A 27632-nucleotide genomic window follows, 5' to 3' on the forward strand; every position below is an offset into this window, starting at 1 on the left:
TGAAAAATAATAATATTAGTAATGCTCTTAGAATGCAGAAAAGGGAGGTGAAAGAATTGATTGTTTTGGCTGGAACCAATGACCTAAAAGGAGAAGTGTTGTATGAGAGAGTATGTGAAAGAATATTTTATAGAAGCAAAAAAGTAGAGTTAGCAGGTGAAGTTTGTGTTTTCTGCCACACTATCATAGAGATGAACTGAGGAAGAGAGTGATGATGGTAATGAATCAATACACAGCTTGTGCAGAATAGTTTGTGAACCTGTGGCCTGAGTTTCATGAATGGAAAGATTTGGGCATAGCTGATGGGCTGCTCTTATATGAACTCAGAGTTAGGTGTCAAGAGAAAGAACAAGAGCTTTGTTCACTTTGTACTTTGGAAGTACAAAGTCAGGGAAAGTAAAGAAATTAATGCAGATGAGTGTGTGTGTGTGTGTGTGTGTGTGTGTGTGTGTGTGTGTGTGTGTGTGTGTGTGTGTGTGTGTGTGTGTGAATGAGCAAAACATGCAGAATCTAGTCTCTCAGGCAACAATATCGAACGGTGTAATCAATTCAGGATGCGAAGCTGGTTGGAGACTACATTTTCTATATACTATTGCTAGAAGCTAGAATAAGAGGATGGAGTTTTTTGGCATTGGTTAGTGCCACTCTCCTAAAAGTTAGTGACTTGGCTGACAGCAGATGATATAGTTACAGGGATAGAATGGATGGATTTAATATTAATCAGGGAGGATAGAATAGACAGGACAGGGAATGGGGTGATAGCTACTGATGATAGCAAATTGCAGTACTTTTGAATCAGTATAATGTGAGATTGAGGCTAGTAGGACAAAATATAAAATGGATGCTGCTATAGGCCAGGGGGTGCCAGGGAAAATGTGGAAGACATGCATCAGCAGATTAGTACAATAATTATTATGGAGTCTTCAATTTTGGAGACATAGATTGGAAGAATGAAAGATCACATGGCATGAAGGAAATGGATTTTATACACTTACTGAGAGATAATTACTTGAAGCAGAATAAGTGCAGATGGAGGAAACTTGTGGTACGAGAGTGTTGGATCTTTTTATAGGATCGGAAGACCTGTCCATAACTAAGGTTGTCTATTGCCTCCAATTGGGGAAGTGATCATGTGATCTTGACTTGGGAGGTAGCCAAACATATGGAAATTACAGTTAAGGAGTATATGTGGAACTACAAGTTCAGGTGATTATGATACACTTAGGATTATGATATACTTGAAACAGTACTCTGGCATAAAGATCATCAAGGGAAGGATGTTCAGTGCATGGGAGATAATCAAGGGTATCTGGCAGAAGCAACATCACACTGTATACCTGAGGTCAGGTGGATAAATCAGGTAAGAGTAGGGTCATTAAACATGAGCTACAAACAAAAGAAAATGTTGTGGAGGGTATATAACAAGAAAGGTGACCCACATGATAAGGAAGGATTATGAGAAGAAATTAGTTGAGCAGGCAAAAGGAAATCTCAGAGTTTTTTCGTTATGTGGAAAGTAGGAGGAGGAAGATTGACTCTGGAAAAATAACTTTAATGAGTGCAGATGATAACAGTGGCAGATGAAATTGTTGAGCTATTGAATGACCATTTTTCAAGTGTATATCATCCAAGTGAAGATATAGCAGAGGTGACAGGAACTGATCTGAGAACAGAGGTTGATAAATTGGCGGTACTTACGATATTACAGAATCGGAATTCGAATCCAGCTGTGTGATTGGATGGGATGTCATCTCATGTTTTAAGAGAATTTGCAGGGGAACTGGCAATACCTTTGACTAGGCTGTTTGAGTCTCATCTCTGGTGAAGCCCCAAGAGAGTGGGAGGGCAAAATAATTGCTTTGTATAAATGAGGATTTAAGTCTGTGGTAGCAAATTATAGACCAATCAGTATCTCAGAAGTGGTGGTAAAATTTCTGGAAATGTTGGTCAAAAAGAGAATTCAGGAATGGCTGAATAAGAATATGATACTCTGAGAGGCAGCATGAATTTGTGAGGTCATCATGCCTTACTTTATAATTGGGTAACAGCTGAGTAAAGGGAATGACTACACGATGATACTACTGGATTTTGCAAAGGTGTTTGACAGAATACCACATGGAACTCTGGAACTGCAACAAATAGGGATGGAAATGAAACTGATGATATGGATAAAATGGTGGCTTATGAACAGATGCCAAAAAGTAGTATATGGTGGATCATCTAGGAGAAGACAGGTAGCTAGTACTGTACCATGGACCTCTGTGCTACAACTGCTGTTTAATTTGTACATAAATGATATAGGAATTAATTTTAAGGGTGATATTCAGTTGTTTGCTGACGAATCAAAGTTGGTTAGGTTAATAGTTAATCAAAGTAACGTAGAGAGCTTGCACGATGACGTAAATAGGCTGATAGTATGGGCAAAACGTAATAGATATCAATTTAAAGTGGAAAAATGTAAAGTTAAACATTTTGGGATACAAAGATTACAAGCTGTGTACCACATTGAGGGAACTGTACTCCAGGAAATTGATGAAGCCAATTCGATCAAGTGGATCAAAATTTGTTGGGCAGAAAAAAATTATTGAACACGCATTGTATTTAGTATTTGTTCTGTGTCATGAAATCTTGTTGGTTTAGTACCTTGAATCTATTCCATCTGTTAATTGGACATCAACAGATGCCTTATGGTTAGTGAGATGCTCGGTGATGTGTGACACCAGTCCTCACCATGTGGTCCTCTTGTATGCTTTTCTGGAGGCTTTTTTCTGAAGATCAGTCACTCCAGACACCATCCGTCCATCTCATTGACAGTCTACCCCTTCTTCTTTTTCCAGGAACTTTACCTTTATTACTGTTTTGAGAAGTCCTACTTCCATCTTTTCAACATGTTCAAAATATTTCAACTTTCTTCTGTCAGTATTCTTAAGGGGCTTTAAAGTTTACTGATCCTTTCTGGCACCCATCCATTTGTTTGTCTTTCAGTGTAGGATATCCTCAACACCTTCTGTAACACCACATCTCAAAAAGTAGCTGTTCTTTTCTTATCAGACTTCTTTAAGTTCTAAATCTCATCTCCATAAGTCGCTGTTGGAATTTATCCAAAATCCTCAACTTTGTTCGCGTGATCCATTCTTCCAGATTTTAGACAAGTCTCTAACTGTTGTTTTGACCATTCCTAATCTTCTGATATCTTCTGAACAGCAATTCTTCTCATTACTAATGAAGCCCAGGTACTCAAACTTGCCGAGTTTCTCAGTTCTTTTTCCATTAAGATGCACTTGTTTCTCAGCAGCTTCCTTGTCTATATTTCCTTTGATAATCATAATCTTTGTCTTGCTAGGATTGAGTTGAAGTCCTCTGTTCTTATTGATCTCGTTAACTTTGTCAAGAATTTTTCCTAGTTATTCCTTGTAATTTCAAAGGAATCAGAAGTGAAAGAATTAGAGAAATCAGAGTAGCCTGGTTGGCTGAATAGTTCAGTTGATCCCCTCCAACCTACAGGCTGTGTTTTCAGATCCACAGTGGGCAAGGATGTTTGTGACTGTCTTTAGGCGGGAGATGAACTTCATCTAGTGTGAGATCACAACTACACATAATGGAGGCCTGAAGTGGCTTGAAAACATTCCACATTTGGTATCTAGAGTAGGATTTCTGAATTATGTAAGAAATAAAGATACAAAAAAGAGATAAAACTTCATGCTTATTGTGTGTGAGAGTCGCACAAAAAATATCAAGTTTTGTTTGGGCCTGATGTTAATAAGTACTGATTGGGAGAGATATGTCAAGCTGTGAGAATGGATGACATATTATTACATATTTTTAAGGAATGTACAAGAGTTATCTATGCCCCTGACCTGGTTATTTATGCATCTTGCAGAGAAAGATTCCTAAAAATGAAAAGAAAGTAAAATAGCACCACCCCACAAACACAGTTCTAGGACAAAGTTTCTAATTATCAGACCAATCTGTGTATGGAGAAAGCTTGTCAGGAATGGCATATAGGACTGGATGATAGACACAGCATTCTCAATGATCAACAGGATTTGTGAAGGATAGATATTGTTTTAGCAATCTGTACGCATTTTATTTAAGGCAATAAATGTGTTGGATAAGGGAGATTCTTAAACGGTGATATTCTTGGATTTTTCAGAGGCATTTGAATAAATTAAAACATAATACGTTGGTGTACATGCTAAGAAAGATGAGTCTGGATAAACAGGTTAGATGGATAGGAGACTGACTCTCTGAATGAAACCAGCTTGCAAGTATGTGGGAACAGTGTCTCAAAAAAGGAAAGGTGACCAGTGGCATGCCTCAGAGTTCTTTTCTTGGGATCCTGCTGTTTAACATAACTTGTTTATGTGGCTCTCACCTGTGAAATATTATTGCTGTGAACCTATAGTACATTCATACCATACATGATGTATGAATTTTTTTTTCCATTTTTAAAAATTAATTTTATATATTTGTTTGTTTTATTTATTTTTTACCTAGTCCAGAAACTCTGCTCTAGTTGCCAAACATGGAACTTTTTCAAGCTACTTTCAGGACTCCAATAAGCAGAGTGGTGGTCTCACAATGGGTAATGCGATTCACTTCTCGTCTTTAAAGACAATCACAAACATCCATGCCCATGGTTGGATTCAAATCCACAACCTGTTGATTGGAGAATGGATATGCTAACCAATCCAGCAATAACATTTGTTATATTAAGCTCTTCCGTAGTGCAATTGGAAGAACGACGGTACGTTGCGCCCTTCGATTGGAAAAGGCCTAAATTCGATTCTCGTCATGATGGGAGGAATCTTTATATGGACTTTTTCAATTGAAGGTGAATTAGCCAATTTCATACGGAGGTAGCAGGGTTTTTATTCCTGGAAACTCGGGTTTTTCATCCTGCATACAGACAAATCGGCCCTTCAGAACACACACAATTTGCAGCCAAAAAATACTAGTGGTGGTGGATGTGGGCAGTAGATGGTGTTGATGCAGGTGATTGGTAGTAGAGGTTCTGTGTAGTAGTGGAGATGGAGAGTTGTACAGTAGGTGTCCTCCTGCGATGAGTCTTTGGACTCCTTGGAGGTGTCACGAATAATAATAATAATAATATTTGCATTTATTGATGTAAATTTTTCGTGCAGTACTATCATATCCTGTACACCCCTTGACTGTACATGGCAGGAATTTGATGATGATGATAATATTTGCATGAAACATCATTTGTTAATGATATTTCATGCAGACCAAATGGGATTTTCAATTGTCTGCTAATGATGTAAAGTCGAGGAGAATTATAAAGAGTATTTCTGATGTTTTCCTTTCAGGAATGATTTGAGCAGACTTTTAGCTTGGACAAATGAGTGGGCTTTAGTTTTTAATAATAAATGAAGGCGACACACTTTGGAGTGCAGATATATGGCTGTGAAACTGTAGTGATGGAAATGCATTTCAAGAAGTGAATGAGACTTGGAATATGAGGATGATGGTTGACACTGGACACATTGCAATGACTGTATATTGTGCTGCTGCTATAATAAGGAGTACAACTGATGAATATGAATAAGGAAGTAGTGATGCCACTGCATAATGCAATCACATATGTACTATTAGGCTCAAATTTGGTTACCTAGTTTGCATTGTGAGGTGGAAACACTTGAGAGGATCCACAGACAAATAACCAAGACAATTTCAGAACTGTGGAATGTTGGTTATGAGAAAGATTGAGGGAGTGTAGAATGAAAACTCTGGTGGATAGGTGATTTTAAAATAAGAGCTGGACATGAATATATCTAACTTTTATTTTAAATGCAAAATCATAACAATTAATAAAAGACATGCTTTCTGAAGGGATTACAATTGCATTTTTATTTAGTTCATTTTTTTGAGGTTTCACTACTAGACAGGATTGTTCCGTCAGTGGGAAGCAGGGGAAAACCTGTGATACCGGCAACTTGCAGTCAAAAACAGACATTTACTGCCTGCAAGTCAAATGCTAGCATTGCAAGAAAGGGATTTCAATTGCAAAATTCATTATATTTCTAATGCACCTCCATAGCTCAGATTGTATCAACAGTACCCTTTGGTTGAAAGAATCAAGGTTTACCCATAGGATGCAAAACACTTTGAGGACTTTTCAACTGCAAGTTTCAATTACCGTATTTGCCGGCATATAAGACGCACTTTTTTATTCATTGTAGTACTACTATTACTACAATCATAGTATTTCATATGGCAGCAAGTTTGAAGCCATCTGGTGTGAGGTGGAATCTAACAAGATCAATTACATAGTGGGGTGTTGTTACAGACCTGATGGATCAGTTGTTAGTGATGAAGAAGTGCATTACCAAATAGAAAAGATGAGAGTGAAAAGAGTAATCATAATGTGAGACTTTAATTATCTAAATATTAATTTGGTAGCAATAGAATCTCATGAAAAGAATGAAAATGCATTTATTGAGCTGTTGCCTGACAACTTCCTCAAGCAGCATGTGACAGAAGGAACTCGAGGTCAAAGAGTGCTAGATATGATTATAGTGTCAGAGGGAGTTTAAGTTAAAGACGTAACTATTCTGCCTCTGGTTAGTGACAGTGATCATGTAGTACTCACTTGGGAAGTGATTATGTTTATGAATGTTCCATTCAGAAATTACATGCTAACTACAGCAGGAAATTATGACCAACTGAGGAATATATTAAGTTCACTTGAATGGGATTGGTTGATGAATGGGAAGAATATTGACAGTGCATGGGAAGCATTTAAACAATACTTAAATGATGCGATATCAGAGTGTGTCCTGAGAGTTCGAAGAATAAATAGGGTAAGAGTCAAATGGATATGTAATCTTATTAAGCAAGCGATTCGTAAGAAAAGGAATACTGTGTGCATAAGGATGAATCTGTTATGAAAATTATAAGCAGCAGGCTAGATTAGTCACAACTGTTGTACAGAAAGCAAAGTCTGAGAATGAAAAGAAACTACCTCTGCATGTGAAAGGCAATCCACAAAAATTCTATCAATATGTTGTAAGTAAAAGAAAGAATGAATATAACTCTTCTGAATGCAGATGGCATGAGTGTAATAGATGGCATGTTTTAGCAAAAGAGGTTGTTCAGTTAATGAGTGCCCATTTTGTTAAAGGCTATCAACCTAGTGTATGCAACATTGAGCTGACTGTTACCTTTTCACTAGATGAAGAAACACAGGTGTGTGAGGCCGAGGTAATAAGAATTCAGCAATAAGGACTGATGGAATATCAGCACGTGTGCTAAAAGAGTGTTCAGCTGAACTGGCCATTCCTTTGACCAGGATGTTTAGTATGAGTCTCAGAACAGGGAAGATTCTGCAGGAATGGCAGGAATGTATGGTAATTCCATTGCACAAGGGTGGTGCAAAGACCGATGTATCCAACTATCGGCCAATTAGTATCTCAGGAGTGGTGGTGAAGATTTTGGAAAAATTGGTTAGGGCCCTGCATTCAGAAATGGGTTGATAGTGAATCTCTACTTTGCAATAAAGAACATGGGTTTACTAAGGGAAGGTAATGTTTTAGCAGTTTGCTCACATTCAATAACAATGTTATTGAACCAGACAGGAGGAACAGATACACCATGATACTTTTGGATTTTGCTAAGGCTTTTGACTAATACAGCATGATAGACTGTTACATAAATTGTAGGATATGGGTTTCGGTTAAAGAATATTAGCATGGATAACAGGAGGGCTGACTAACAGATATCAAAAAGTGGTATATGGGGGAATGTGAGTCTGCAAGATTTAAGGTAACCAGTGGTGTGTACCACAAGGATCAGTGCTTGGTCCACTGTTATTCAATCTGTACATTAATGATATTGGGAAGGATTTGACATGCGACATACAGCTATTTGCTGCTGATATGCAGTGCTTGCAGAATAATTTGAAGAGGCTGGAATTGTGGGCAATGGAAAATGGATGGCAATTCAATGTCAGTAAATGTAAAATGTCGTATTATATTGATGGGACTATGCTAGAAGAAACTGATGCGGCTGTGGGTCTTGGAGTGTTAGTAGATAGGAAGTTATCAAAAGGAAATTACCTTTTGAAACTAACGTTCACATGTAAATATAAGGATGTCATTTTGCTTGTTTACAAGGCCTTGATAATGCCTCACTTGGATTATTGTGTGCAAGTCTGGTCTCCTGGTTTCTGTTGTGATTCTGATATAGTGGAGAGAGTATTTTAAAATGATATCAGAATTGTGGAATACTGGTTATGAAGACAGATTGAGAATTTGTAGACTGCAGACACTAGCAAACGGGAGAAAGAGGAGTGATATGATTGAGACTTATAAATTTCTGAAAGGATCATACAGGATTTCAGTTGATGGAATTTGTAAGTCTCAGACAGCAAGAGCTAGATTTTTCTCTCATTGGGTGGTGCATGATTGGAATGAATTGCCATTGAATGTTGTGAGTGCAAGCATTGTGAATGAATTCAAGAATAAATGTGATAGTTCATGTTTTTTGTATGTGGCCTCCCTTGATGAGTCCCTGACTCCCTGGAGGTCTCTCTTAATAATAATAATAATATGATCGATTGTGAAGAATTCATTCTTAAATTCTACTTTCACCTGCTAAGTGCATATAGTGTTTTTTAATTTATATTTGGTATGGTTCTTGTGAATATTTCATAGAGGTGGGAAAGTAAGTTATTGGTCCATAGTTGTGAACATTCTCTTTTTCTCCTTATTTTTTTATTATTAGATTGAGGTTTCTGATGATTTACCACACTTGTCACCTTCTTAACTCATGTTTTATATTTTCATGCTTCTGATCCCTACCAACTCTCTTGTACCTCATAACATCTTTTTTTTTCTCACATTGCTTGCCTGATTTCACTGTTCATCCATCTCATTTCTACTGTATTTATTCACATAACTCTTGTTATACAGTTGTGTGTTGCTTGTTAGATGCTTCCTAATTAATTCCTATGCTCTATCAATTTCTTCTCTATCTTAGCATCAACTACTTGGGGAGTTGATACTAGGATAGAGAAGCTAAAAGAAACTGTTGATGCTAAGGTTGATGCTTCACCTTATAATTCCATGTATATCCCTTCTTGATAGCAACTTTTCCTGTTGATCACTTCCCAGTATTTCATGATCACTCTCACCAATTAGTGACAGCTCTGAATCCAACACTCTAAAACCTTGTGTGTGTGTGTGTGTGTGTGTGTGTGTGTGTGTGTGTGTGTGTGTGTGTGTGTGTGTGTGTGTGTGTGTGTGTGTTCCATCACATGCTGCTTAAGATTTGAAACAATTTGTGTGTGGCAGTGTACAATGCAGTTGTTCTGTGAGAGGAAACAATCTATTGATTTATCTCAGGAACTTAGCAGATTATTTCAGTACACTGTCTTTTTCTTTGGATCCATATTCCAATTATTAAAATTCTCAGTAAGATCACTATTCTTTTACATTTCTAACCATTTCACAGTCAGTTCTCTCCACATTCCTTATAACATCCTATTAGATATGCTATTCTATTAATTTCAAAATCTTTGTCATCATCATGTAGCTTCCTCAGTGAGAGGATGCAGCACCATGCCCTTCCAGTTCTCTCTGTTGGTGGCTTTCCTTTTTGTTTCTGCATAGCCATGTGATCCTGTCCATGATTTTATATCTTCAAACCATGTCCTTTGTTTTTTTATCTCTTGATCCCTTTCCCATAATTTTTCCTTCTAAAACTGTTAGTATCCTTGTTGCGTCATCTGCCCATGAGATTTTCAGAGCTCTCCTATAGTACCACGTTTCAAAGGCCATTAACTATCGTCTTACTCTGTTATTGAATATCCAGGTCTCATTTCCATATGTGAAAACTCGCCAGACTAATGTTTTTATCATTCTTTTCTTTGTCTTGATATCCACAGAACTTCTGAGCAGATCTTATTTTTTCCAGAAGGTATCCTTAGCTATGGCTGTTCTTATTTTTATTTCTTTATCTTGCTTTCCATCTGCAGTAAAGTAGGTGCCTAAATATTTGTATTCTGTTCTATGTTCAATTTTCATATTGTTTATGAATATTTCTGGCTTCGATCTGTTTTTCTTTTGAGATTTTCATAAATTTGGTCTTTTTTACATTTATATCTAATCCAAACTCTTTTTCCTTCTTCAATTAGTAGCTGTAGTAATTTGATTAATTTGTTTCTGTTTTCTGCTATTAGAATGTATCATCAGCATATCTAAGATTGTTGTATTTTATATCATTGATACTAATTCCTATTTTTTGTTTTTCAATCTTTTTCATCACTGTCTCACTATACGTATTAAGTAGATTTGGTGAAAGGATACAACCTTGTCTAACTCCATTTTATTTTCACTTCAGGAGTCTCAGAGTTAAACAGCTGCATTTTCTGTTTGGTGTAAATCAATTTTATAGTCTTAAGTACATGATCTTCTATGTCTAATTTATCTAATATATTGAACATTTTATTATGTTTTACCTGGTTGAAGGCCTTCTGAAAGTTTATGAAACATATGTATGTTCCCATTTCTTTCAAGTGATCTTTCTATTAGTATTTTTAGTTCTAGGATAGCATTAATGGTTCCCATTCCTCTTCTGTTGTTCACTCAATTCACTGATTAAGGCTCTTTCAATTTCTTTGTTAACAATGATTAAAATAATTTTAGATGCGTGGGATATTAGGCTCACAGTTCTTTAATCCTCACAATTTTGTGCATTATTTTTCTTTGGAATTGGTATGCAGATAGATGTAAAAACTTCATGTAATTCTATTGTTTTATAGATGTCCTGAATTGATTCCACTAAATCTTAACATATACTATTTTTTTTTTCATTTCCACTCTTAGTGGATACAATTCATTTGCTGTCATTAACAGCTCCTCCCCCATCTTTTCACCTTTCTAACCTTCCATAAATTTTATATCCATCCACTTGTAACAAGTATCTTAGGGTCTACTGACTTGGTCAGTGCCACAGACTCAGTTCCCTTATTTCGGATACTCCTTACTTTAGTACATAAACAGCAATTCCACTCTCTTTGAGGCCATCCCATTATCATCATTCCTGCTTACTCTGGCTACAATAGTACATCTCCCCTACTCTTACCACTCTTGTTTCCCTGTTCTTTACTCTTGTCTTTGTCATCCTCATCTCATCTCTCTCATCCTCACCTTCATGCCTTCCATCATTCTGTCTTGCAATAATTACTTACTCAACCTTGTATTCATCATCTTCCTGTCCTACAGCCCATGTCTCAATTTCTTAATGATCCTTAGCCACACTAGACAGTGTTTGCTCTAAATATTCAGCATCAAATCCATTCAAATGCAATTCATGAACTTTAAATCATTCTCTGATTTCCTTTCACATTCACTCAGTACATTCAAAAATTGCATATCCTTTACCTTAACTCTGCTATCTTGCTATTCTTAACTCTGATTTCCTTCTCAGCTTGTCATATTTGGGCAACACTCTAATCACTTTCCCAACAACACTGAATCCTCTTCCAAACACAGCTTCCAAATCCCTTTCCACTATCCTTTTCTCACCATTCACAACTACCACTGATTATACTTGTTCCTTCCATGCAAAGCATCATGCATTTGTTTCAGTATGCCGCCTGGAAAATATTTCATGTACCATGTTATTCACCACACTTCTAATTATTGAATTTTTATATAGTGCCACCACATCATCCTTTGATATTTACTTCTTTCTACTAACTTTCTCCTTCTCCATTCAGTTTTATCCTCTGTATGTTCCATTTCACTCTTTGTTTTCAGCTTTTTCATGAGCTCAAACATTTCATTTTTTGTCACATACGTGCAATAATTTCTGCAGCATGTCCTCTGAAAAAATCCAAGGAAAAACTTGAAATTGAAACATTATGCAATGCTGGTGTGTGTGTGCTTCTTTATGGGTGCCTTTTTGAAATGTCAACTACTGCAGGAACCAAACAGTAACAATGCTAATGTAACAAAATTAAGATAACACCACAGAACAACACCCATATCCAGTTTTGTTACAAACATATTATTACAGAAAAAGCTATACAATTTTTTAAAAACCACTGTTTGCTTAGCACCATTAAAAATACTTCTGTATTTTTAATGGTGCTAAAATTTGCTTTTGTTAAAATAAAATAATATAATCTTCACTTTTTTTTTTTTTTGTAGCTTAGTAGTGCTATCATCATATCCTGTACCCCTCTTGAAAGTATATATCAGAAGGAAAAAAAAAAAAGTAATAATACTTTAAAGATTGAAAACTCATGAAATGATGAGGAATCTCTGTAACATTACATAATAATTTGAATATATCTCCAGTATTTTTATTTTGCTTTCTCTTTTAGTTTATTTTTGTTATTTACTTGCAAAAAAGTTCTCTGTTAGATCATAATATTTGTTTATTTCATAGCTGAACTTCTATTAAGCCATGGTTGTAGTGCTAGTCAGTTTGACTATTATTGGTACACTCCTCTTCATCTTGCTGCAATGCATGGTCATACTTTAATTACACAGTTATTGTTGAAACATCGAGCAAATGTTAAAGCTCTGGAAATTCATAGACAGTCTCCTTTGCATCTTGCAGTTAAACACTCTCCATTTGGTAAGTAGTTAATTTAACTTACAATATATTGTTTCATATACTGCATTTTACTATTTTTAATATATATATATATATATATTTTTTTTTTTTTTTTTCCTGCGTGGTTAGCCTAGTGGCTATGCGCTTCGCAACCATATGCCTGGGGAAGGAGTGTCCTAGGTTCGATTCCCGTCGGTGACGTGAGGAGCTGAAGGATTTTCCTCAGCCATAGCCAAGTTAGCCAGTCTTGGGCGTGGACAGCAGGGTTTTTTCCCCAGTTTATTCTGGGGTTTTTCATCCCGCAAAGCAGGCAAACTGGCCTTGAGAACTCAACACTACAGGCCATAGGATACACCGGGGCATAAGGCTGACCACCTTATCCTGTAAACGGAGTGAGGTCTGATGATCAATGGACCCTCGACACCGCAAGGTAAAAGAGGGTATCAGGAAGATAGATGAGATATATTTTTTTCTTCTTTCTTCAATGTGTTAGCTCTGTAACAGGCCAGTAGGCCTATCTTAAGCTCTTATAAGTCGTACCCATCCCGAGGATAAGGTGACTAGCCCTATGCCTCCCGGTATATTCTATGGCTGTAGCTGCGTGTATTCATGGGGCCAGTTTGCTTGCTTTACGTGAAGAAAAACCCTGCTGTTCGTGCCCAAGACCGGCTAACTTGGCTATGTCTGAGAAAGATCCTTAAGCTCCTAATCGGCAATGGGAATTGAACCCAGGACACTCCTTTCCTAGACATATGGTTGCTAAGCGCATAGCCATTAGGCTAACCGTGCAGACTGAGATACTATAAATGATACTATGACCATCACTCATTTGCTATGGTTTTGTTTTTATCTTTGAAATTTATTTTACAGAAGTATATCTTGAGAAACAAATGTATAAGATTAAAAATTAAGAGATATGAACAAATATAATTATCTCTCACTCTCATATATAAATCATAAACCATTTTAAGAACTTCTATCCTATTTGGCAATGTGGCCTCATATATGATCCACACAGAAGAAGTTGCATGACCTATAGTATATCAGTGCTATATGCAGATAAGAAGAAAGAAACTGTGGATGTGTTTCTTGAACAGTTGAATAACATAGTCTCATTGATTATGTTAATAGTGATTATATTCCCACTTGTTCAGGACACAAGAGCATACAGAGGATTTGAAATAGGAAGTGATCACTATTTAGTTTTGAGCAAGATAAAAATTAATATCATGTTGAAAAGAAGTGTGTGAAAAAGTTTTAAAAAGATTCAAAGTTGAGCAGCTTTCAGAGGTTAACTGGAGACTCAAATCCTGATTTATGCTCATGCGTAGACCCACACTTCACTGTGCAGGCATCCAAAACTGGAAATCCCACGGAATAGGTCAGCAATCCTTATTCCAGGAGTGTCCAATGTCTGTAGATGTGTATGTTCACAGGCCCTGTTCTGAGGGATGAAAAACCTGAGTTTCCGGGTGAAAAAAACCCTCGACCTCCATGTAAGATCAGCTCACTCATCTTTAGTCGAAAGAGACCAGATAAAGGTTCCTCACATCATGGAAAAGAATCGAACCCAGGTCTTTCCGACCAAAGGGCTTTGTCTATACCAACTGAGCTATGGAGGCTCAGAGACTCAAATACACAATTATTATTCAAGGAAAGGTTAAAAGATTTCAAAACAAGAACCAAATCTCTTAAATTCAGTAGCAGCCAGACCCTGAAAAAAATGTTAATTGGTTCAGCTAAAGGGGTATAGTGAAGTTGTCTGCAAGGATAGAGAAATCAGAAGTCCATAGTGGATTTAGGAAGTTAAAGAGGTAGTCAAGAAAAAGAAGAAAGCATATCAAAAGTTCCTGTCAAGTTAATCAGCTTGTGCCCTGAGAAAATAGAGAAAAATGAAAGAAAGTAATTCACTATGTAAAACTAGCTAAACAAAATTTATGTTAAGATTTTGTTAATACATAGAAAATAAATATCAGTTTCCTGTAAATGTTTAATGTTAATCCACCAGCGATGTTTTTGTTGATTACTATTCCTAGAGGGTATCTAGGAATAGTAATTTATTGTCTTTTTCTATTTCTAATTTGAGTTTTTTTTTTTTTTTTTGTGATTATTCAGGAAATGTGCAAAATGTTCAGGATTGTCTATGCCATAGCTTCTTCCTGATGTTTTTCCACATATAAATTGCAATGGGAGGCAGTAGAGATGAGCCCATTGCTTGACCATATTTATGGTAGTAAAATGTTGTTGTTGAGATGGAGGAAGAAAGTGTTTGACGAGCCCAAATTGAGAATGCATTATCAGTATATACCTTAACCACATAGAAGGCTTAAGTGCAAGAGTATGCTTTTAAAACATCACTGTGTAGAACTTGGCTGGGAAGTCAGATGAATGAACTTATTTCAGCACTTCCTTATCTAGTTGTATACTCTATTCTTCCAGGAAAGTAACTTGCATGGATGGCAGAAGAGCAGAGATCAGTGACATCAGGGGGGAAAAAAAAATTTTTTTTTCTCCATCAATATCCCATTGAATGAAACCTTAACAGTTAAAAGATTTTTTTTTCCCCCCCAGAACCTCCCAATCTCTACTCTTTTGCCTTCCATTATGATACAGTATATTGTATATAATGCCAGTGCTATTTTGTTTTGCTGTTTCTTTTCTATTCCTACCTAAATAAACTATTCAAATGATATTTAGAAATCTTGTGTGCATTTTATATTTTGTCAAGAAAATTTAATATTTACTTTTTAAATAACATTTATTTTTTTAATTCATAGAAGCAATAAAATTGCTGATTGAGGCTGGAAGTGACATTAACTGTATAGACCAGAATGGTTGTACTCCATTAATTTATGCTTGTGCCCAAAGAAGTGTTCGTGTTATTAAGTATCTTATTGATAAGGGTGCGGATGTTACTGTTGAAGATATATATGCAAACACTCCATTGTTACATATAATAAGTTCTCCCTATCCTACTGTAGAAGCAGTCAATCTCTTATTAGATTCAGGAGTAAAGGTTAGTAAGTACATATAAATTCAATGTTTGAGCTATATATGTAATGTCACTTGTTCTTAGAATGGAAATTTCCTCCCTCCTTTCATTTTCATGGTGAAAGTATGTAGTTCAATCTGTACAAAATGTGAAATTTTAATATAGTGGACTGTCACCAAGAGCAATCCAGCTACTTGATGCGTAAATCTTAAGTTTTGATTCTCACTTTCCCAGCATAGTTGCTCTTTTTCTGTGCATTTAATTGTTTCACTGGTTCTGTTGAAATTGCCTCTCTGATGGGCATTTATATCATATACAGATTTGTTTTCCTTTAAATCTTCTCATTTATAATATGTCATTATTTATCACTCCAGTTTGCCATGGATGACCTCTGTAATTTATACTCTTTTTCTTGTGGAAAAAAAATAAATAATATAAATTAGAGGTTAGATAAGAGTATAAATTCCATAGGTTAGATGATTGTTTTTCAGTTTTTTTTCTGATTGCAGTCCTGCTTGTCTGAATGCAACACTAAATTTATTCTTATTTGCAGTGAGTACCTTCGTGTCTATGAGTTATTTCTTCATCTTATTCTTATTTCTCTGTCAATTCATCCAGGCTTGGCCAGCCAAGTGGATAGTGCTTTAGCTTTCTGATTGGTCATGGATTCAAGTACGACTGTGAGCATGGATATTTGTGAACTGAACATCTTTAGCAATGAATGAAATTCATCTGTCACCAAAAATACGTTCACAAGCATATGAGCAGTATTCTAATTTATTTTTCATTCTGTTTCATAGGTTTATACAATAATCTACCATGGATCATTTTGTTGAATGCCTTAGCAAAGTTTGATAATATCATCCATTTCTCAATTCAACCTAGCATACCTTTAGATAACTTGATTATAAAATTATAGATTACTAAGACAAGATCTTCTCTTAACAAAACTATGCTGCTAATGACAGAGTATTAATTTTCTGTTTATCCCGTCCTGAATTGGAACTCTTAACTATTTTGAAGATTTTAATTACTACTCCAGAGATTTTGATGGCATATAACTTGCAGCATCTGTTTAGACATCACCCTTGTGCAACATGGCTACTATCTTTCCCCTCTGACATTACTTCAGGATTTTACTTGTTAAAACTTGAACTACTCCATCAGTAAGGTACTAGAGGTACTAGATTATTTCCACCCAAATGACAGACCCTTACAAAATAGTCACTCATTAATTCAATTACTTCTTGTGTATCTGTTGCCATCCTACCATTTGTTCCATGTTTGGCATTGAGAGCAAGGTTTACTAACTATTTAACCCTTAGCCTATCCACACTACTAATGTACTATAGGTTCCTAACATTTCATGAGTGGGATTCATAAATAATAGATATACGTGATAAATAGTGATAGAACAAACCATTTTCTTTGGCTTCTTTAGTTGCCTCTCTCTCTCTCAATATTGTTTTCCTTTTTATGCTTATTGCTCTTCTATCTGCTCTCTACTGCTTGTGTAATTTCTCATCTTTCTTCTTTTAATAGTTTTTTGTAGAATCTCTTTCTTAATCAGATTACTTATGCATCTGACTCCCACTTAATTTATTCTTCTAATTCTAGGAATGCAGTGAAATACTTCAATCAAAACAACCCTTTACTCTTTTTCGTGCATTGTTTACATTTTTCTCTTGTAATAGCTAGCAACTTCATATTGCTTCAAGCTATCTCCTATGTTTCTTATAATTTCCTGCCTTGTATGTGTAGATAGGCTTAGTTGTTGATTGTTATTCATAAGTGCTTCTTGGTGTAAGCAACACTAGAGGAAAATAAATAATTAAGTTATTCAGCTTACTAATTTCCTCTCTGCTTCCAACCAGCTGTCCTGGTTGGCCAAGTGGTTAGCCTATCTGCTCTCCAACCAACAGGAGTAGATTTGAATCCCACTGTGGGCATGGATGTTTGTGATTGTCCTTAGGTGGTAGATACATTTCATTGCCTGGTGTGAGACCATTGTCCTGCTTATTAGAGGCCTGAGGTGACTTGAAAACAGTTTCATGTTTGGTCTCTAGAGCAGGGTTTCCAGATGAAATGAAAATGAATAAAAAAATACAGTAACAATTTACAAAATTAATTTTTAAAAAATTGGGAGGGGGGAATCCTATGTCTACCCACTGTACTAACATACTATAGGTTTGCATCCTTTCATGGGTGGGGGTCACATCATCTCCCTCAGCTAATGCCTTTTATTCCCTTATAGGGAATAAAAGGGAGTAGATGAGGCTGATTTAGTCCTATATAACTTTTGGAGACTGACTAGGCAGTTCAATCTCCACTGGTAACCAATCAGAGATAACTGGCCCAATGCTATCACTAATTTAAGTGCCACACAGGAAGTTTGAGTAACTGGGATCCATTATTAATGAGAATTGCTGTCTAGAAGAAGATTAGGAATGGCTAAAACAACAGTCAGAGACCTGTCTAAAATCTGGAAGGATGGATCTATTTCGATGGGAACAAAGTTGAGGATTTTGGATGCAGTTGTTTTTCAAACAGCAACTTATGGATGTGAGACTTGGAGCCTAGAGAAGTCAGATAAGAAAAGGATAGCTGCTTTTGAGATGTGGTGTTACAGAAGGCTGTTGAGGATATCATATACTGAAAGGCATACAAATGAATGGTTATTAGAAAAGATTAGTAGAACTTTAAGGATATTGACTGATGACAGGTAAAATATTTTGGACACATTGAAAGGATGGAAGGGACAGACCTTCAGTGGATGGATGGTGTGTGTGTGTGTGGAGTGACTGATTTTAAAGAGTTGAAGCCTCCAGAAGGGCATGCAACAGGACTGACTACATGGTGAGGACTGGTGTGGCATCGCCGATCATCGGAGACCATACGGCATCTGTGAATGTCCAATGAACAGATAACAATGACACAGTGAAGTGACAGCTACAAGTGCCACCATCTTGTGGTCCCTAACCCTAACACAATGTTTTAATTTTTGAAATAGTGTGGGTTCTACAGTTGATTTTCTTGAGTTTACAGGACAAAAAACCCGCTTACCCATGCCAGATATCAACAAACTGGGAACTGGTCTAAAAATGCTTAGAAAAAAGTTCCTCTGGTCAGCAACTCTTTCTTTGGGTGGTCTAGTGCTGAGTAGTGCAAACACCAAGCACCACTGAGCTACAAAGGCTCATTTTTTGGGGGGAGAGGGGAAGGTTACATAAAAACTATAAATGTGGTGGTAGATGCAACCAATTTAAATTGTCAAAATTGTCTGAAGATGAAGGTGCTCACATGAACTAATGTCTTAACAAGGCACCTTGTTAGGAGCATTAGTTCATATAGGCACCTTCATTTTTAATTACAATTGTTTTTCATTCACTTAAAATTGGAATATTTATCTATTTTCTCAGAAATAACACTTTTATGACAGAATCATGCAGATAATATATCTAATTGTTATTTTAGTTCTGTTCGAGGAGACTTGCATATTAAATCCAATGATTATATTCTGTTTATATAATAAGTAATGAAGTGATATGTTTGCTCCCTGCAAACATATCACTTCATTACTTTATTCATATGCTGTACTGAAGTTAATATCAGGACGGCTGTATTTTTCAGAGAAACCTTAATCTCTCTCTCACTCATTCACTCACACCTCAGAATCTTCTTCTGGACTGTAATATTTTGGAGACTGACTTTGACCTTTCTAGACATACTTTCCAGGCATTACTTGGTTTGTAATAATGTCAGCCAGGTATTTTCTGCAACCACCAATTCATACACATTGTCAGACATGCTTATTTTATCGCCATTCATGATATTTCTGTTCTTGAGTGAAAGGTATTCTGTTGAGTTGAATTCTAGACCATTTCAGATTTTCCACGCCATTTCCTCAAACTATTGCATTAGCACCTGCCATATGACACTGTGAAGGTGAGGATTGGACATTAGGTCAGAAGCCCTGTCAGTTCTCCTCATTCCTTTAAAGGCTATATGGAGGTCTCCTGTCAGTTATACAGCTTTGACCCTTAACCACCCCCCTTAAACGGCAGTGACAATCAAGGAAAAGGAGTAGCCATAGTATTCAACACTAAATATGAAGCTAATATTCTTGAATGGCAGGCAATTTCAAGCAGAGTTATATGGACAAATATCAGAATGGGGAACTGGATAATGAGACATTTGTGCCTATGTTCCACAGAAGGTTCTACTAAGATAGAATTCGAGGAATTTTTTGAGGCTTTAAAGAAAGCAACTGACACAATGAAAAAGGAAAAGTTGGTCCTTGTTGGGGATCTAAATAGCAGAGTAGGAAATGATTGTCAGATATACAAAAATATTTTGGGAAAATTTGGAGAAAAGAGCAAAGCTAATAATAATAGCAAATACCTGTTGGGTTTCTGCTCAGGACATGGACTTGTTATTACTAACACAATGTTCCAACATAATAATGTGCATAAATTCACATGGAGAGAAGAGGCAACGAATAAGAAAAGTCTCATTGACTATATTATTGTTGATAGTGATGTTTTCTTCCTGCTGCAGGGCACCAAAGTGTACAGAGGATTTGAAATTGGAAGTGATCACCATTTAGTCATAAGCAGAATAAAATTGAATTTCATATTGAAAAGAAGAACATGTAAGAAAGTTTTAAAGTGAATAAAAGTTGAGCAGATCTCAGATATAGATTAAAATATGCAAACATTATTGAAGAAAAAATGAAAGAGTGTGAGAACAGGAACCAAACCTTAGAGATTCATTGGCAAGCACTAAAGGAAACATTGATTGATTCAGTCAGAGAGGCATGTGGTGAGGTTGTCTGCAAGGATAGAAAATTCAGAACTCCATGGTGGACACAGGAAGTTAAACAGGCAGTGAAGGAAAAGAAGAAAGCATATCAAAAGTTCCTGGCAAATAAGTCAGCTTGTGCTTTTAGATATTACAGAGACAAATGTAAGAAAGCTAACCTTATTTATTTTCTATGTTCTTACCAAAGTCTTCCCATGAAGACTTTGGTAAGAACATAGAAAATAAATATCGAGGAAGTGGTAAGCAGTGATAGCACAGTGGTAAAAAAAATGCTCAACAGGGATGCAGTCAAGAATACATATCCATACTTGAAGTAGAAAAAGCCATCAAAAAGCCTGAAATGTGGAAAGGCAGTGGGAGTAGATCATATTTGACCAGATATGCTCAAATATGGAGGTATAAAAGTTATACAGTAGCTGCAGTTGAATGCTACAGTTATATAGTGTCAATGGGGCATTATATCAAGCAATGCTTAGTCTTTATTTGAATTTGAAGTCAGCAGTCAGAATTGAAGGAAGATGGTTTAATGTTAAATATGGTGTCAGACAAGGATGTACATTATCATCTTTGTTATTAATTATGTAAATGGATCACATTATGAAAAAAGTGGGATTAAACCTGATTGAATAACTGTTTTAATAGATATGATATGAAAGTCAGCAATAACAAGACAAAGATGATGAAAATAGGCAAAAGCATTGAAAATATCAACTGCATTATGAATGGAGAACCTATAGAACAAGTAAAACATTTCATGCTTAGGCATGATTTTTAGTGAAGATTGTAAATTAAATATGGAAATAGACAACAGAATCAACAAAGCTGGTATGGTAGGAAGTCAATTGAATAAATTTATATGGAATAAGAGAGAAGTTAGTCAAAACACTAAATTAGCTGTATATACAAGACAGTGTTCAAACCAATTTTAACTTATGGATCTGAGAGCTGGGTCAGAAGTAAAACACTTGACCAAAGACTAGAGACTGCAGATATGAGTCCTGAGAAAGATTAGGAGCGTGAACAGATGGCATCAATGGCAATACATATTAAAAAACAAGGATATTAGGAAGACTTGATGTTGTTATCATCCAGGAATGTGTTGTCAGAGCTAATCTCAGGTGGTATGGTTACTTAAACAGAAAGGGAGAGGAAGGATTAGCGAAACAAGTGTTCTCTGCCAGGTTGTCAGCAAAAAGACCCAGAGGAAGACCAAGATATAGGTGGATTGATATGGTAAAAAGTGCCTTAAAAGATAGACATATAATATCTGACAGTGTTGGAGTCTTGACAGGTAACAGATTGATTTGGAGGAAAATTGTAGAGAGGAAGTTAGTAATGATGTAAATTTTTCATGTAGTACTATCATATCCTGTACACCCCTTGAAGATATCCATCAGGAATTTAATGATGAGGATGGATATAAACAGGAATTACACAAAACACTAAAATTTTCATATCCAAAACTGTGAGAATTGTGGAAACTACAGAACTTGTAGTAATACAGGCTACTTTGAAAATACGAGTGGTGTCTGTGACTCAGTATGTTGGTGCAGGTGGAGACAGGATTCACAACTTATTTGTCATCCCATTCCTTCCCGCCCCCCTAACTCCTGACAGTTTTGTTCAGTCTCATGTTGCTGTGATGTTGTGTTTGTACGCAAGTTGACTAAATGTGATAATGGAGTGCTCTGTTAGTGTTTGTTAAAGATGTGTGTGTCATTAAGTTGTTCATTCATAAAATAAGAACATATCACAGCTGGATCCTGGTTAACGAGGGAAAATATTTGTCCACCACTATTCTGCTTCAGAAAACCTTTGTAGTTGCTGCAGTCACTCGAGCATCAAAATTTGTTTCATCACAGGTGAACAATTAAGTCTGCTGTGTTTATGATGGTAACTTTTAAAATCGAATTGACTTAACATATAAATGCTATTAAAAATGACAAGTTTATATCTTACATTCTCTGGAAAAATTATATTTAAGTGATAAGTACTAGTTACTTTTATTACTTGGCTAAAATTGGTTAAAATAGAACAAAAAATTTTATAAGCACTTCAAATTGCAGTGCATCTGTTCTTTGCATGTACTGGGGATTGGGGATATTGAAATTACACATTCCCACATGCTAAATTGCTGCTATACTTTTAAAAAAAAAAAAAAAAAAAAAAAAAAAAAAAAAAAAAAAAAAAAATTTAATGTTTCATTCTACTTTTACAATGATTCTGGTGACATACAAAAACTCTCAACATATAATTTTGCTTACTTCTTACTACTCAAGTTCTTGAAAATTGTCTCGATAAGTGGGTGTACTGAGTACACTGAAAAATGGGGGAGGGGATTGAAAAAACGCCGAAGGGATGAAAATAACCGAATATGATCAGTTATAGATAACTATCAAGTGTATCTGACAAAAAATTCTAATTTTTATGTGGTCTCCACATCAGTTTTCTGAGCTGAATTCAAAGTCAGCTACTTTTATTTTTATCATAGAAGAATGGTTTCAGTCAAAGTGATTTGGGACATCCATATTTCACTACATGTATGCATTGCTAGTCATTCTATCAAGTAGTTTGTTTTATGCATATGTCTGAAGTAAAAGTGTTGTCTGTATCCCTTGAAATGGATAAAATTGAGTATCGTGTGGTTATAAAATTCTTTGTAAAAGAAGGTTTAATGCCAAAAGAAATTAATTTGAAGTGCATAAACTTTTATGGGCACTCTTCTCCTTCGTTTTTGACAATTAAGTAATGGACTGCCGAGTTTAAACATGGCCATACCAGCCTTGAAGGTGATCCATGTGAAGGATGTCCAAAAAGTGTAACAACGCCAGAAATCATTGAACAAGTGCACGATATGGTATTGGATGACCGGTGAGTCAAAGTGCGTGAAATTGCTATGATTATAGGCATTTCAAAAAAATGTATAGGATATATTTTGCATGAAGAATTGCATATGAAAAAGCTTTGTGCAAGATGGGTGCTGTGCTTGCTCACTGCAGATCAAAAATGCATTCACATGAAAATCTCTGAACAGTGCTTGGAACGTTTTAACAAGAATAAAACTGATTTTGTGCATCGATTTATTACTGTGGATGAGACTTGAGTTCACCATTACACACCAGAATCCAAACAGTGGACAGAAGCCGGTTGTTCAGTGCCAAAGAAGACAAAGTAAATTCCATCAGCAGGAACAGTCATGGCATCGGTGTTTTTGGTGCTAAAGGCGTTTTATTTATTAATTATCTTGAAAAGGGTAAAACAGTAACTGGGGAATATTATTCCGATCTTTTAACCAGATTAGATAAAAAAATTCATGAGAAAAGACCTGGTTTGCAGCAGAAAAAAAATCATCTTTCACCAGGACAATGTACCTGTCCACAAAGGTGTTTTAGCAATGGGAAAATTAAGGGATCTGCACTGTGAATTGTTGGAACAACCACCCTATTTATCTACCTCAGATTTGGCTCCCTCTGATTTCTATCTATTCCCAAAACTAAAATTCTTCCTCTCTGGTCAGCGTTTTTCTTCGAATCAATTCTTTGATTTCAGCTGTAGAGGGGTGTTTTGCAGATCTTACTGAGAACCACTACAGGGATGGGATAATGGTGCTGGAGCATCACTGGAATAAATGTATTAGTATTAAGGGAGATTATGTTGAAAAATAAAAATAATTTTGAAATTATAAATTCGTTTTTTCATTGTCAGGCTGAGAACTTTTCAGACCACCCTCGTATATTGGCACCGCATGTCAGAAAATTATTTTAACAAATAAAATAAAATAATAATATTGCATTTATTCGAATATAATTTACACTTTTTTCCCAAAAATTAAAGTTAAAAAAATGGTGCGAGATATATGCAGGGATTTTCAGAAACTAAAGATTTTCAGGCAAAGACTAAATGGACATTTATAATTAAATGTTCAGTATTCATAATAATTTATAATTGCTCACATTTTTTATAAAATGAATGAAATTTAAATTATAATTATCAAAGTTATTTATGCGATCATTTGCTCACCTTCATCACATGATATATTTGAGTCTTTAGCAACAATACTTTTGTAATTAACTCAAAACACAGAGTTTCATTCTTGCTTGTCCTTTTATCATTTTGGAATCATAAGATCTTTGAGTTTATCATAACTCTCAGTTTAAAACCAGCACTATAACTTGAACATTTCTCCATATTTCAAGCAAAAATTGTCAATAATTTACATGACTCGAGATACATAATGAACAATCCTTCAAGAATGACTAATGAGAAGTGAAAGCAGAGCATAAAACAGACAGCTATGTTAGGCCAGTAGAGCTAGAGCAGCTATGAAGACATGCATATGATTAGTGCAGTATTAACAAAAGATTTGATGATTCAACGACAAAGGTCTGTTTATTGTCCATTTATCATTCCCATGGGACTACTTATTACTGTTTATGTGCTGCTTCTGTGTTGCACGAATGGGCTTAACTGACACAAAGTTTCAATCCTTGGGTTAAATTTTATTGCTGCTTCCATGTCAGGCAGCCTCACATGTACATTATACAGCATGTCAGTTCAATTTGTTGGCAAAAGTTTATTTGAAGTTAGCCTTTGTGATCTGTCTTAATGACATTGAAAATTTCAAATGCAATTGAACAAATATTTATTTCATGTAATTGAAAATGTGGACAATAGTTTTTAGTTAGATACTGTGTTTGGCAGTACAGCATACAGTTTTACTCGAGTTTATACAGCATAGTTTTTGTGGGAGGGGACATGTGATTCATTAGTTAGTGCCATTTTTTATCCCGGTTGTCTCTATTTTCACTATTTGTTGACAAATATATTACACAGACTGCAAATGTCTTGTGCCTTATTCAGTGATACAATAAAACTACTTGTTTTTCTTGTGTCTGCATTATAGTGGTTGTTGAGGAGGGCATGTTGCTTACTGCTACAAGCAAGTTACTATCGCCCTGATGTGAATGTGTTTAAACATTTTTTGTGTGCGAGGTATATGTGAAACTCCTTAATTCCTTTTTTCATAAAGTACAATCAAGGGTGCGAGTTATGTTCGACTAAATACAGTATCTGAGATATAGGATATTTTCACTGCCTGTTTGCATTTTATGGTCAAAATGGTGGCTTATTGTATGCTTCTTCTATTCTCATAATTTATATTAATGATATTACAACACCAAACCAACTAAATTATAAAAAATGTGTTTATGAACTGTCTTATATTTGCTGGATTTCAAACCAGCATCTTCAGAGCACATTACGTGTTACATTTAACACATGATAATGAGTAAGTGAAACAGTTCAAATTTTAACAGATAAAAAATCTAAAGTTCTAATTTGGTACCCTCTAATATTGTAAAAAAGGATATTACAGCTATGTAGGATTTGATCTTAAGATAACAGTCTCTCCCAAATTTTTGGTAAATTAAAAATTAATGCAGCCACACTTGCTCAGGTTAGTATGGTTGCATTAATTTGCCATAAATTTGGGAGACTGTTATTTTACATTAGAGGGTGCCAGGACTTTAGATCTTTTGTCCATTACAATTCAAATTCTTTCATTTATTCATTGTCACTTGTTAACTGTTTCGTGTAATGTGCTCTGAAGATACTAGTTTGAAATCCAGCAAATATAAGCTAGTTAATAAACATTTTTTTTAATAATTTAGCTGATTTATGAATAATGTTCAGCACCTAAGCTTGTGTTCTATTCTCAGTTTTTCTTTCACATATGTAGCTTTATTTGGTCTTCTCTTCAACCCACTTTTGTTGTTGTTGTAAGCCTTTCTACATTTTAAAGCAGTACTAACTTTATTAATCCATTTTATCCATCTTCATTTTTGCTTTAGTTATTTCATAAAATCCTGAAATTTAAGAACTAAGATATGTTGTAAACATAACAAATAACAGTTCAGTTCGTAAAGAAAATGGGAGATTGATAGAAGACCAGTAAATGAAGTCTAATGTTGGTGAATTGTCATAATATTCTGCTATATGTCCATCCTAGGAAAGATTTCATCATCATCAAATTCCTAACATGTACCCTCAAGGAGTCTACAGGATATGATAGTACTACATGAAAAATTTACATCATTACTAACTTCCTATCTACAATTTTCCTCCAAATCAGTGTGTTACTTGTCAAGACCCCAACATTGTCAGATATTATATTTCTATCTTCTAAGGCACTTTGTACCGTATCAATCCACCTATATCTTGGTCTTCCTCTGGGTTGTTTCCCTGCCGACCTGGCAGAGAACACTTGTTTTGCTAATCTTTCCTCGCCCATTCTAAGTGATCATACCACCTGAGTTTGCCACTGAATCTCCAAGGTTTGATTCCTGTTCTCAAACTCTTTCATTTTTAATTCAATAATCTTTGTGTATTTTAGTCTAGAGTTCACATCTGAGAGCTGCTCAACTTTTATTCGTTTTAAAACTTTCTTACATGTTATTCTTTTCAATATGAAATTCGGTTTTATCCTGCTCAAGACTAAATAGTGATCACTTCCAATTTCAAATCCTCTGTACACTCTTGTGCCCTGCACCAGGGAGAAAACACTATCAACAATAATTTCCTTGCGTTTTCTCTCCATGTGAATTTGTGCAAATTTTTATGTTGGAAAATGGTGTTAGTAATAACCAGTCCATGTCCTGAGCAGAAATCCAACAGGTATTTGCCATTATTATTAGCTTTGCTCTTTTTTCCAAATTTTCCCAAAATATTTTTGTATGTCTGACAGTTATTTCCTGCTCTGCTATTTAAATCCCCACCAAAGACCAACTTTTCCTTTTTCATTGTGTCAGTTGCTTTTTCTAAAGCATCAAAAAATTCCTCCACTTCTCTCTTAGTAGACCCTTCTGTTGGACCATAGGCACAAATAAGTCTCATTGTCCAATTCCCCATTCTGATATTAGCCCACATCACTCTGCTTGAGACTGCCTGCCATTCAAGAAGATTAGCCTCGTATTTTGTGTTAAATACTATGGCTACTCCTTCTTTTCCTTGATTGTCATTTCCTGAATATAACATTTTGTATTTATTGCTCAGAAAGATCTCGCCAGTTTTTTTCTTTTTTGTTTCAGTCTCCCCGCTATTATGTCGATCTGGTACTTATCTAATTCTTCAGCTAGCTCCATTTCTTTGCCATTCAGGCTTCTTATGTTGATAGTACTGATCTTTAATTCTGGTGATGTTGAGTTGGGGTGTGCTTTCAGATTTGTTCCAGTAGCTG

The 27632-nt window shown here is 35.6% G+C and overlaps 1 protein-coding gene across 2 annotated transcripts in view; it reads left to right on the forward strand.

Annotated features, from left to right (window-relative positions):
- The window catches only part of LOC150107026 (uncharacterized), a 65900-nt gene that overhangs the window by 24670 nt on the left and 13598 nt on the right, over window positions 1-27632 (forward strand). For both annotated transcript variants that reach the window (XM_090392903.1, XM_090392902.1), the window contains exons 3-4: window positions 12415-12606; window positions 15363-15601. In XM_090392903.1, the coding sequence (XP_090249029.1) occupies window positions 12415-12606; window positions 15363-15601 (431 nt within the window). The remainder of the gene's footprint in view (window positions 1-12414; window positions 12607-15362; window positions 15602-27632) is intronic.

Source organism: Typopeltis vanoorti, chromosome 5, assembly GCF_054136105.1.
Source record: "Typopeltis vanoorti isolate ZY-2024b chromosome 5, IOZ_Tvanoo_1.0, whole genome shotgun sequence".
In the NCBI taxonomy this organism is placed as follows: Eukaryota; Metazoa; Arthropoda; class Arachnida; order Uropygi; family Thelyphonidae; genus Typopeltis; species Typopeltis vanoorti.